Source organism: Eleginops maclovinus, chromosome 13 (genome assembly GCF_036324505.1).
Source record: "Eleginops maclovinus isolate JMC-PN-2008 ecotype Puerto Natales chromosome 13, JC_Emac_rtc_rv5, whole genome shotgun sequence".
NCBI lineage: Eukaryota > Metazoa > Chordata > Actinopteri > Perciformes > Eleginopidae > Eleginops > Eleginops maclovinus.
The window spans coordinates 22,370,543-22,383,952 of NC_086361.1; the positions used below are offsets into that span (position 1 = coordinate 22,370,543).

Genomic DNA, 13,410 nt, shown 5'->3' on the forward strand with positions numbered 1-13,410 from the left:
AGTATGTAGCGTCTCTACTTTAAAGAGTCCTCTCCTGTTGATGTTCAGGTGTATATCAGTGTGTAGTGTCTCTACTTTAAAGAGTCCTCTCCTGCTGATGTTCAGGTGTATATCAGTATGTAGTGTCTCTACTTTAAAGAGTCCTCTCCTGCTGATGTTCAGGTGTATATCAGTATGTAGCGTCTCTACTTTAAAGAGTCCTCTCCTGCTGATGTTCAGGTGTATATCAGTATGTAGAGTCTCTACTTTAAAGAGTCCTCTCCTGTTGATGTTCAGGTGTATATCAGTATGTAGTGTCTCTACTTTAAAGAGTCCTCTCCTGCTGATGTTCAGGTGTATATCAGTATGTAGCGTCTCTACTTTAAAGAGTCCTCTCCTGTTGATGTTCAGGTGTATATCAGTGTGTAGTGTCTCTACTTTAAAGAGTCCTCTCCTGCTGATGTTCAGGTGTATATCAGTATGTAGTGTCTCTACTTTAAAGAGTCCTCTCCTGCTGATGTTCAGGTGTATATCAGTATGTAGCGTCTCTTCTTTAGAGAGTCCTCTCCTGCTGATGTTCAGGTGTATATCAGTATGTAGAGTCTCTACTTTAAAGAGTCCTCTCCTGCTGATGTTCAGGTGTATATCAGTATGTAGAGTCTCTACTTTAAAGAGTCCTCTCCTGCTGATGTTCAGGTGTATATCAGTATGTAGTGTCTCTACTTTAAAGAGTCCTCTCCTGCTGATGTTCAGGTGTATATCAGTATGTAGTGTCTCTACTTTAAAGAGTCCTCTCCTGCTGATGTTCAGGTGTATATCAGTATGTAGTGTCTCTACTTTAAAGAGTCCTCTCCTGCTGATGTTCAGGTGTATATCAGTATGTAGTGTCTCTACTTTAAAGAGTCCTCTCCTGCTGATGTTCAGGTGTATATCAGTATGTAGTGTCTCTACGTTAAAGAGTCCTCTCCTGCTGATGTTCAGGTGTATATCAGTATGTAGTGTCTCTACTTTAAAGAGTCCTCTCCTGCTGATGTTCAGGTGTATATCAGTATGTAGAGTCTCTACTTTAAAGAGTCCTCTCCTGCTGATGTTCAGGTGCACTGGGATTTTAGCCTCCGCAGACCATTTACATGCATAAAACCTATATAACACACTACAGGAGAAGGAAACTCCCAAAAAGCACAAGAGGCCCCTTCAAAAATAAACTGAGCATGCAAATACCGTCTGTCTCCTCTGCTGCTCTGTGTCTCTGTGTATCCGCTCTAGCTCTGTGTCTCCTCTGCTGCTCTGTGTCTCCTCTGCTGCTCTGTGTCTCATCTGCAGCTCTGTGTGTCCTCTGCAGCTCTGTGTCTCCTCTGCTGCTCTGTGTCTCCTCTGCAGCTCGGTGTCTCCTCTGCAGCTCGGTGTCTCCTCTCTAGCTCGGTGTCTCCCCTGCAGCTATGTGTCTCCCCTGCAGCTCTGTGTCTCCTCTGCAGCTCGGTGTCTCCTCTGCAGTTCGGTGTCTCCTCTCTAGCTCGGTGTCTCCTCTGCTGCTCTGTGTCTCCTCTGCAGCTCTGTGTCTCCTCTCTAGCTCTGTGTCTCCTCTCTAGCTCTGTGTCTCCTCTGCAGCTCTGTGTCTCCTCTGCTGCTCTGTGTCTCCTCTGCAGCTCTGTGTCTCCTCTGCTGCTCTGTGTCTCCTCTGCTGCTCTGTGTCTCCTCTGCAGCTCTGTGTCTCCTCTGCTGATTGCTCTAATTGAGTTCACCTGACGGAGGAGGAACCTGCTCGCTCATTCAGCTGCAGTTTTCTGTTCCAGCTTCACTCTTAGCTGCTGATGTGACGTTACATCTGAAGGTCTTTCATCATGTGGGGCGAAAGTAAGTTATCAGAACTGAAAAACAATATTAGAACTATTTATTCCTCATTGTTTTAATGTGTTTAGCATTTGTGCACAGGTTGCAGTCAGCCCTCTGCAGGCGGAGTGAGCAGCAGCGCAGCAGTGGAGTCAAAGGTGTCTCTACTCTGTGTTAATACCTGATATGCTGTTGGTTTAATGTGAACTGTGAAGCTTTGGTTCTGGTTAGACCGTTTTATAAAGCAAAAAGTATAACTCCTTACCCAAATCTAGAGGTTACACCTTTTTAGCAAACTTAGATCCAACTCATTATCACAAAATATGGTTAAAAAAAACAGATTTACACCAAATAAAACCTATTTTGGACTAAAAATAGGTTTTAAGTTGAGTTATTTTGCCTAAAATTGAGATAGAATGAACATAGCTTGATGTTTTATCACTTGTAAATGTCAAAATCTTCTGTTAACATCTTTTTCACATTCTTTTTTAATTCCTTGGAGCTATAAATTTGAATAAAACTCCCCAAATCCAAAGTAGCAATCATAGTCCTTCTTGCAAACACCTTTAGTATTGAAACATGCATGTTACTCCTGCTGCAATCGGATGAAACAACCCTCAAAATCATATATTCACAGCTCAAATTTGATGCGTTTCCTCTCCCCAGATGTCCGTCCTTCAGATGCTGCCGTGCTCCGTGTCTCAGCTGCTGTCTGCGTCTAAAGCCGGCAGCGACACGTTTGCACTCGCTGACCTGGAGTTCAACCAGGTAGGAAACGTCTACTCAGGAGGATTCCACTCTGCATATTCCATCATCTCCCATACTTACTTTCCTTTGCACCTGCATGACCTTGCTTTTTAAACCTTTCCACTCACCAATGAGATCCTCAATGCTCAACTGATGAATCATCTGAGGTTTCAGAGATTTCACTCACTTATGCACAGGACTCAGGTATGGATAGCTGGACTTAATACTCAATTTAATTTCCTTTTTTATCTTGGAATTGTTGTTTTTGAAGATGGACACGTACTCAATAAACCTGATGTGCAAGTAGACTTTCCTGAACTCCTTTTCTTGGCTGTGGGAGTTGTTTTAAAGAATTAGGACTTCCAAATAATGGCTTTAGTCGACTTCTGGCAAAGGGTTTCTATGCCTATTCCAAAAGTGTTTTGAGGAAATGTGAAAAACAGATGTAGCTTTGGTTGAGGGGGAATACAAACTAAGATATTGTGACACGCTGTCAGTATAAAACTTTCCAAGATTGTCAAAAAATGAAGATTTGTCCAAAAAAAGTGCTTTCTTGGACACCATTCAGAACTTGTAAATCCTGGCACTGTAAAGCCACTCAAACACACAGCAGAAATCTAATTCAATGATGACTTGTATTTGCGTCCTCAGGTGTCTGTCGTGGGCGTGGTCAGAAAATTGGCTCCCTTTGTGAAATACATCCAGTACTGTGTGGACGACATGACGGGTCCTCCTCTGACCGTCAGGCAGTGGGTGAACACACAGGCCAGTAACAGGAGCTCTGCAGTCTAGAAACCACTGAGAAATACACCTATAATAACGAGGTGTTTCTCACAGGTCTGCACCCCCCCGGTGGTTGCCACCCCGGGAACTTACGTGAAGGTGATTGGGAGTCTGCGCAGCTCTACTGTGAGTCAACGAGGAGTTTAATTAGGGTTTGATTGATTTTTTTTTCTGGTGACGTTTTCCTTTGTTTTGTCGCTTCAGGGTGAAAGGTCATTGCAGGCTCAACACATCCGGGTTATCACAGACCTGAATGAGATCACATCCCACATCCTGGAGGTGGTTCAGGCTCACATGCAGCTTTTCAGAAAGGTGAGCACCGTGAAGAACTGAGCTGTATCTGTCACAATATGAATCGGGAATGCTTTTACAGGTGTGTAGTTCTGTTACAAGAGTTACAGGCAGAGGAAGTAGAAGTACTCAGATCTTGTTCTTGAGTAAAGTAGAAGTACTCAGGTCTTGTTCTTGAGTAAAGTAGAAGTACTCAGGTCTTGTTCTTGAGTAAAGTAGAAGTACTCAGATCTTGTTCTTGAGTAAAGTAGAAGTACTCAGATCTTGTACTTGAGTAAAAGTAGAAGTACTCAGGTCTTGTACTTGAGTAAAGTAGAAGTACTCAGGTCTTGTACTTGAGTAAAGTAGAAGTACTCAGATCTTGTACTTGAGTAAAGTAGAAGTACTCAGATCTTGTACTTGAGTAAAAGTAGAAGTACTCAGGTCTTGTACTTGAGTAAAGTAGAAGTACTCAGATCTTGTACTTGAGTAAAGTAGAAGTACTCAGATCTTGTACTTGAGTAAAGTAGAAGTACTCAGCTCTTGTACTTGAGTAAAGTAGAAGTACTCAGATCTTGTACTTGAGTAAAGTATAAGTACTCAGATCTTGTTCTTGAGTAAAGTAGAAGTACTCAGATCTTGTACTTGAGTAAAGTAGAAGTACTCAGGTCTTGTACTTGAGTAAAGTAGAAGTACTCAGGTCTTGTACTTGAGTAAAGTAGAAGTACTCAGCTCTTGTACTTGAGTAAAGTAGAAGTACTCAGATCTTGTACTTGAGTAAAGTAGAAGTACTCAGGTCTTGTACTTAAGTAAAGTAGAAGTACTCAGGTCTTGTACTTGAGTAAAGTAGAAGTACTCAGCTCTTGTACTTGAGTAAAGTAGAAGTACTCAGGTCTTGTACTTGAGTAAAGTAGAAGTACTCAGGTCTTGTACTTGAGTAAAGTAGAAGTACTCAGCTCTTGTACTTGAGTAAAGTAGAAGTACTCAGGTCTTGTACTTGAGTAAAGTAGAAGTACTCAGATCTTGTACTTGAGTAAAGTAGAAGTACTCAGATCTTGTAATTGAGTAAAGTAGAAGTACTCAGCTCTTGTACTTGAGTAAAGTAGAAGTACTCAGATCTTGTACTTGAGTAAAGTATAAGTACTCAGATCTTGTTCTTGAGTAAAGTAGAAGTACTCAGATCTTGTACTTGAGTAAAGTAGAAGTACTCAGAGCTTGTACTTGAGTAAAGTAGAAGTACTCAGATCTTGTACTTGAGTAAAAGTACTCAGATCTTGTACTTGAGTAAAGTAGAAGTACTCAGATCTTGTACTTGAGTAAAGTAGAAGTACTCAGCTCTTGTACTTGAGTAAAGTAGAAGTACTCAGATCTTGTACTTGAGTAAAGTAGAAGTACTCAGCTCTTGTACTTGAGTAAAGTAGAAGTACTCAGATCTTGTACTTGAGTAAAGTAGAAGTACTCAGCTCTTGTACTTGAGTAAAGTAAAAGTACTCAGATCCTGTACTTGAGTAAAGTAGAAGTACTCAGATCTTGTACTTGATTAAAGTAGAAGTACTCAGATCTTGTACTTGAATAAAGTAGAAGTACTCAGGTCTTGTACTTGAGTAGAAGTACTCAGATCTGGTACTTGAGTAAAGTAGAAGTACTCAGATCTTGTACTTGAGTAAAGTAGAAGTACTCAGGTCTTGTACTTGAGTAAAGTAGAAGTACTCAGATCTTGTACTTGAGTAAAGTAGAAGTACTCAGATCTTGTACTTGAGTAAAGTAGAAGTACTCAGGTCTTGTACTTGAGTAAAGTAGAAGTACTCAGGTCTTGTACTTGAGTAAAGTAGAAGTACTCAGGTCTTGTACTTGAGTAAAGTAGAAGTACCAGAGTGTAGGAATACTCTGTCACAGTAAAAGTATTCTAAATGTTCCTCCAGTGAAAGTAGAAAGTACTCTCCTCTAAATGTACTTAAAGTAGCGACAGTAAAAGTAGTCATTGTCTGATTGGTCCATTTCAGAATAATATCTCTGATATGTTTTATAATGATTGATCATTAAAGTGTTCTCAGAGCTGGTAAAGGTGCAGCTAGTTTGAATGGCTTTGTATACTGCAGGGTAGCTGCTGGATTTACTGCAGGTGAACTACAGTCTGATTTAAGGGAGATTATATTTACCATCATTCATCCTAATCTGCCTAGCAACTAAAGGTGTTAAATACATGGAGTGGAGTAGAAGTACAAAGTAGCATAGTATCTGAAAATTGTACATAAGTGCAGTACTTGAGTCGGTGTCTCCGCACATATTCAGGATTCTCTCCGTCTGTTTCTGGTTTTTCTGCAGAGATTCGATGTGAACATGAACGTCACTGTTGTCCCACGAGATGATTTGTCCTCCATCCAGAGTCAGGTGAGTCTGTCTAAAGGGTTAGTTCACACAGGTAATACTGCAGGAGTTTCAAAGGCTATTATTATTGTTGTTGTTGTTGTTATTGTTGTTGTTGTTATTATTGTTGTTTTTGCATCCCTGAAAACCTTCATGTTTGCATTTATCCATAAATACAAACAAAATCGTGCTTTGAAGAATAAATAGTGGTAATAATATATAATATTTTGTCTTATTTTTAGTGATTCCGTTTACAAAATATTGCAAAAACCTGCAAATAATTTTATAAAGTATCTAAAACACTTTCCACTGTATGAGGAGAAATGTGTGTGACCTAGTGTGTAGAAAAGGCTGATTGCTGTCACTGAAGATGAGACGTTAAACATGCAGTCAGAGAGTCATACAGTGTTTCCTGCTTCCTGTGGAGGTGTTGCATGTGATCAGAGGAGGATCTGTGCGGGACATCGGGGTCGGATACCAGGAGCTGCAGAGCAAGCTGGACTTCCTCAGCTTCAGAGACATCAGGTAACCTCATTTTACTAACCTTTCAGCTCATAGCGGATGGTTCAAAAGCCACAAAAAACATCCATATATTTAATTAATCACAATGAGCTTTTTGACAGATGCTCCATTTTTGAATAAAATGCAAAGATAACAGACTGGGGGAATTACCCACAATTCATAGTTGCGAAGTTGGAGTCACCTGTGGAAGCCTACTAACAATAAAGACAGGACAGCAAATACATTTACTGTGTAATTAACAATTAAAAAAATACAATTAATCTGGAATAAAGATATTAAAATAAACATAAAATGTGTAAAAATAAAATACATTTATACAACACAAGACATTATGCCACACATGTGCACGTTGTACTACAATATATAACAACAATACACATATCTGTATCTCTATATATGCAGTTCCTGATGAGTATAAATAAACATATTAATGCTGAATAAACAGATTATAGCACAAAAATAACCCTAAAGGTCAACTTTTATGCCAAATCCGCACCATTGTGTTTTTTTGAACCAATCATCTCTGAGGGGCGTGGCCAGCAGCAGCTCATTAGCATTTAAAGCTACAGGCACAGAATCAGCGCTTCAGGAACAGGGTGGAAGAGGGTTATGGGATGCCAATCAGAGACAGGTTCTGTATATATCTGAGAGCTGGAATATAATAGGGGAGCTTTGATTAGTATTGCACATGGAGAATCAAAGTCAGTGTGAGTTTTTCCTGCACAGATCCTCTTTGATGTCTCTGATGGATAAAGGCTTCGTCTTCCACACCATCGACGAGAACCATTTCAAGTCCACAGACCATTAGCAGGATGAACATCGCTGTACCCACAGGCTCATTTAAAGCTCTGTTAGATGTAGTTAATTATGTCGGACTGTAGCCGTCCCAGAGACAGACTCTTCCTGAGTTTAGAGCTGATATGTTTGATTACTTTTTTAGACTGAATGCACGGATGATTTCCTCAGGCTCTTTTTGTTTTGAAATATATATTATTTAAGTTATTTATGGACTGGATGTTTGGATACCCTGCAAAGGCCCTGATGGCTGTATATAAAGAATTGAGTTTAAAATGTGTGTCATGCTGTCTTCATTAAGAACTTCAGTCCAGTTCTGTCTGTCTGTCTGTCTGTCTGTGTGTGTGTGTGTGTGTGTGTGTGTGTGTGTGTGTGTGTGTGTGTGTGTGTGTGTGTGTGTGTGTGTGTGTGTGTGTGTGTGTGTGTGTGTGTGTGTGTGTGTGTGTGTGTGTGTGTGTGTGTGTGTGTGTGTGTGTGTGTGTGTGTGTGTGTGTGTGTGTGTGTGTGTGTGTGTGTGTGTGTGTGTGTGTGTGTGTGTGTGTGTGTGTCATTTTTGTTTTGGGGATTTTTGCCACCTGGAGGGACAATTTTGGTCGATTCAACTCGACTGAGGTACATCTTTCCTATAGTTTTCCAATAATAATAACTTCAACTTGTCTAGCGCCTTTCATGGTACCCAAGGTCGCTTTACCAATAGGGAGGAGAAAAGGGGAGTGGGGGTTAGGGATCAAAGGACTTAGTGCAGAGAAATGTTTTGAGGTGCTTTTTGAACATGGGCAGGGATTGGGCAGAGCGGACGTGGAGTGGTAGACTGTTCCAGAGTGTGGGAGCGTTGGCAGAGAAGGCCCTGTCCCCAAATGTTGTTTGCTGCTCAGTGTGTTTGGGTGAGATGTTGCTGTATCTCTCAGGAGTTTCCCGTGAGACGGTGAGATAACATAGGTCATGAAAATGAGATGTAAAAGAGTTAAACGCATACAGTGCAGTCGTGCATTATGTATGCTTTGTATGTGAGTGAAGGGAGGGTTTATATAAAGACTATGAAGGTCTTAGCATGCTAACTGCTCCGGTTTTTCTGTCCCAGAACAGATGCATTGTGGTCCTTTCTAGAGTCTTTTTCACACACCAAGTTCAGGTAGAAAGTCATTTTGGCCATTTTCATGTTATCCATGCTTTCTGTCATTTTCCAAGGTTCCACTGCCAAATCATATTTAAGACTTCTAAGAGCTGTTTAATCAAAACAGATGTGTTGTAGTCACTAGTTGAGGTTGTCAGTAGAGGGCAGAAGATTGTAAGCTGAGTTCACTCTCCCTAAAAGTAGCCATAAGTCGATAAAATGAAGGTTTGTTTTACTTCTGATTAAGTGCATGTACGTTTGTTTCTTTAGCCCCAGAGCAGACGCATTGTGGTCATTTTTTAGAGGCTTCTCCACATCTCAAAGGAGGAAAAAATGAGGTACAAACAGTTATATATTCTTTAAGTTTCTATGCTGTTTGTCTCTACTTCTCACTGTTGAGTTGTATATATTAAAAAAAGGTATTCTAGACACTAGTTAGGGTCTTAACATGTAATCTTAACGTGTGTAGGTTCACTTCCTTCCTAAAAGCTCAATTATTAGTCATAAAAAACGTCTGAGACGTGTCACCTGAGATCAAGTTTATAAAGGAAATAGTCCTCTAAAGAAGAGGTGCATTGTGGTCCTTTTTGCAGTCTTTTCTAGAGAAGACAATATGAGGAAAACAGAACATCGCCATTGTGGTTTTGTCTTCTCATGATTTCTCCATCCTCCAGTCATTCTGAAGTTATGAATGCAAATATTCTCTGGTTTTTGAATCCACACGAGCTCCAGCAGTTAGACTCCTCCACGTGGTTCAGGGCGTCCACATGGGTTTACATATTTTGCAGAAAACCCAGGGACCCAAAGCGTCGCCTCATCAGGGGGTCTGCGGGAGGGGAGGGGAGGGAGAGGAGCTGAAGCCCTGCTGGGAAACGCCTGAAGAGCCGCAGAGACGTCTTTGTTTGCTGCTGTTCGGTTCCCAGCAGGGCGTAAAAAAAACTGTAGATTGGTGAATGTGAGCGGCTTCAAACTCCATTTGCAGAAGAGAAATCTGCTTTTCTGTGGATCTGACGCAGCTGCAGATTGACAGCTGTAGACACATTAATAATTCAAAGCCGGCGCCAGTTTTTCATTTGAAACGAAAGGAGGAAGCCCCAAAACAACAGAATCCAGAGTCCAACACATAATACTCAGTTTGGTTTCATGAATGCAAATGTAAATATCAATCGAATAGTATTTCTATAGCTCGATGTTACAAACTACACAAGAGTCTCAGGGGGTTACAGTCGTGCCACACACTCTGTCTTTACAGCCTTGAAGTAACAAGGAAAAACTCCCCAAAAAAACCCAGAATTAATCGGAAAACATCTTTAGAAACCTCGGGGAGAACACAGGGATGGGCAGACATGCAATAGATGTTGTGTGTATGGATTAACAGTAAAAACAACTACAACATACAAAATCAAAATGATAAAAGTCCAGGTGATGGTCTTCTAGGTGTCACCAAAAAAGCTCCTATTCTGCCTCTGGAGTTTTCCCTCTCCTGCAGTGTGTTCTATAGGTTTTAGTGCATGTAAATGGTCTGCAAAGGCTAAAATCCCAAAGTTCCGGAACATTTTGACATCATTACGGAAAACTTGGGCTAGCGCTCTAACACATTGTACGAGATGTGAGCTAAGGGGCGGGACATCTCTAAGCCTTTTGACTAATCACAACAGAGCCGACCAGCTAACCAATCAGAGCAGACTGGGCTCTGGTTTCAGACAGAGGGTGAAAAGAGGTGCTGCAGCACAGGCAGTATGAGAAAGATAAAGGGACGCTACATACTGATATACACCTGAACATCAGCAGGAGAGGACTCTTTAAAGTAGAGACGCTACATACTGATATACACCTGAACATCAGCAGGAGAGGACTCTTTAAAGTAGAGACACTACATACTGATATACACCTGAACATCAGCAGGAGAGGACTCTTTAAAGTAGAGACGCTACATACTGATATACACCTGAACATCAGCAGGAGAGGACTCTTTAAAGTAGAGACGCTACATACTGATATACACCTGAACATCAGCAGGAGAGGACTCTTTAAAGTAGAGACACTACATACTGATATACACCTGAACATCAGTAGGAGAGGACTCTTTAAAGTAGAGACACTACATACTGATATACACCTGAACATCAGCAGGAGAGGACTCTTTAAAGTAGAGACACTACATACTGATATACACCTGAACATCAGCAGGAGAGGACTCTTTAAAGTAGAGACACTACATACTGATATACACCTGAACATCAGCAGGAGAGGACTCTTTAAAGTAGAGACACTACATACTGATATACACCTGAACATCAGTAGGAGAGGACTCTTTAAAGTAGAGACACTACATACTGATATACACCTGAACATCAGCAGGAGAGGACTCTTTAAAGTAGAGACACTACATACTGATATACACCTGAACATCAGTAGGAGAGGACTCTTTAAAGTAGAGACACTACATACTGATATACACCTGAACATCAGCAGGAGAGGACTCTTTAAAGTAGAGACGCTACATACTGATATACACCTGAACATCAGCAGGAGAGGACTCTTTAAAGTAGAGACACTACATACTGATATACACCTGAACATCAGCAGGAGAGGACTCTTTAAAGTAGAGACACTACATACTGATATACACCTGAACATCAGCAGGAGCAATATATAACATAGCAAGCGTTTCTTTAACAGCTGAATATGAATTTAAAGCACACACAGCTCTAGAGATGAAACAGGTTTTGCAGAAGTTTAGTCTTCAAAGTGTCTCATATCTCCTGACCACTTTCTGCATGACTTCTCCTTTGTGTGAATAGTATTTGGCCGGTCGCTGATTTCAATATAAAAATAGGCAGGAAGTGCCACGCTGCCGGAGAGGAGTAGTAGACACAGCCGTAATTGGCTGAGACAAGGCTACGAACCGCGGGGTGACGACTGACTTCAAACGCCCTCAATGAAGAAGCCGTTACTCGTGACAGTGATTTTATTTCCTGCTATTTTTACACCATGTGCCATTGTCAGATATTTATGAAAGACTTAAGAGTGAGAGGGCTTTAATTGATATGACTGTTATTAGGATGCAGGATATTTGTATAATAATCCATACCTCCGCGTGTGAGATGGAGGATTAGCGAGTCCCTGGAGAAATCTCCCACTGTGCGCGCTTCACTTTCATGTGCTCACTTTTAACACTGCTATCTATGGCACCAAAAAAAAAAAAAAAGTGCTAATTAAGTGATCTTTTTTCTCCTCCAGCAAACTGGTTTTGATAGCATGTCTCATGGCCATGCTAAATGTGTCATTCCCTCCCCATGTGGATGAGGTATCCTCTGAAGATTTTGAGCACCTATCTGTTTCTCCCTGTTTGAATCCCGTGCTGATCGCTGACAGCTCCTGCGTTTGAAATGACTCCTCTTATGTTTCATTACTTTATTATTTGATTTTTGTTCTTCACATTATACTGCTGTACTGCTCGCTCTTAACAGCCATTAATAATCGTCCCCTGCACATAATGAAGAGCCTGCACAGCCCGCCTGCTGTTTAACAAGCCTTCAGCAGAGAGCACGCGCGCTTTAGAGTGATGTTGTTTTTCCACCAGAGGGCAACATGTGTACTGTAATGCACAAACACCCCTCTGTATGTAAATCACACTCTCTCTTTCCCCCAATGCAACGCAGTCTCTTATAGCCCCCCCACCTTCTGGTCTGTTCTTCATCAACACATGGAGGATGCCCAGTTTTAAAGGCACTCGCGCCGTTGCCCAAATTGAGAGTTATTTTGGAGCACATTGACGACTCCTTGTTTAACCCTTTAATGGTGTCTGTGTCCTTTGGGATACAGTCATTTGAAAGGCTGTCAGTGAGTAATATTGGAGTAATATGGGTCTATTAACAGTGTAATATGAGTATAATAAGGGTGTAATGTCGGTGTAATACAGGTATAATAGGGGTATGTAAATGTGTAATATTGGAATAATAACCTACCTACATATATATATACTTTTTATACAAGTATATTACAATGCAATGCAATTTGCAGTCTCTTAGACACAGAAACATTATTTATTTTAATGGGAAAACCTCTCAAAAGACATATTTTCCATTAAAAAAGCATGTGTTTCACATTAGATCAGGAAACATGTGCCACTTTGACATGTTTTCCTCTATAATTCACAAACTTGTCCTTTTCCTCCAGTGTAATGCCATTTGCTCTCTCTCACAGACACATAAACTGCAAACATTTGACTGTAAAACACTCTCAAAAGTTACATTTTTCCTCAAAATAAAAAACCAAAGCTGTTTTCAACCCTATTCCCCTATTCTGCTAAAACAGTGCAGCTTTCCCCCAGAAGAAGGTTCAGTCTTCATGTTGCATGCATTTACAGTAAAGTAAATATAACAAACAAAGCGTACATTACATATATTCCACCTTTAGGGGTCTCTGCAGCTCTGTGCACGCTGCCTCACCAACACAGATAAATGGCACCTCGTTAATCAAATCTGCATGAGTGCGCTCAGGTTGCCATGGCAATAATTATCAGAGCTGCCTAATTAACTTTCTCAATTGCTTAATGATATACGACCCTCTGAACTCCCTCTCTTTTTATTCTTTTTTTCACTCCCCCTCTCTTTCTAATCCAACTTTTTTTTATTCTCTACATTTTCACTCCCCAGTGTTAGCCCGTGACCGCCAAGATAATAGAAATTATAGAGAAATTAAATTCAGCAGCACATCATTTCCTCTCCTGGGCAGGGGGGAACAAACACACACACACACACACACACACACACACACACACACACACACACACACACACACACACACACACACACACACACACACACACACACACACACACACAGAAATGCATGTTTCCTGTGCTTGAGTCCTTGAGGATTTCCAAAATAAAAGCCTCATTTTTGCACAATTTGTTGCTAATTATGTAATGAAATTAAAATAAAAACATACTAATAATGTTAAATAGTGTCTTTAGTCATGAATAATGAAGTTAGAAC

At 40.8% G+C, this 13,410-nt stretch overlaps 1 protein-coding gene across 2 annotated transcripts; it reads left to right on the forward strand.

Annotated features, from left to right (window-relative positions):
* The first annotated feature begins 1,699 nt into the window (after positions 1 to 1,699).
* On the forward strand, positions 1,700 to 7,563 carry LOC134874645 (replication protein A 32 kDa subunit-like). Of its 2 annotated transcripts, XM_063898725.1 has the most exons (9): positions 1,700 to 1,833; positions 1,912 to 1,967; positions 2,476 to 2,577; positions 3,208 to 3,321; positions 3,394 to 3,465; positions 3,544 to 3,651; positions 5,935 to 6,000; positions 6,404 to 6,501; positions 7,225 to 7,563. In XM_063898725.1, the coding sequence occupies exons 1-9, from the start codon at positions 1,821 to 1,823 to the stop codon at positions 7,304 to 7,306; spliced, it is 711 nt and encodes a 236-aa protein (XP_063754795.1). In that variant the 5' UTR covers positions 1,700 to 1,820; the 3' UTR covers positions 7,307 to 7,563. The 2 variants fall into 2 exon arrangements, with proteins under 2 accessions (XP_063754795.1, XP_063754796.1); XM_063898726.1 differs by lacking the exon at positions 1,912 to 1,967 and having other exon boundaries at positions 1,761 to 1,833.
* The last annotated feature ends 5,847 nt before the right edge of the window (positions 7,564 to 13,410 follow it).

Bases quoted from the DNA above. Each gene is read 5' to 3' on its own strand.
- LOC134874645 (XM_063898725.1), top strand. The intron at 2,578-3,207 runs GTAGGAAACGTC...TTGCGTCCTCAG, and splicing joins CTGACCTGGAGTTCAACCAG to GTGTCTGTCGTGGGCGTGGT. The intron at 3,322-3,393 runs GCCAGTAACAGG...TGTTTCTCACAG, and splicing joins GGCAGTGGGTGAACACACAG to GTCTGCACCCCCCCGGTGGT.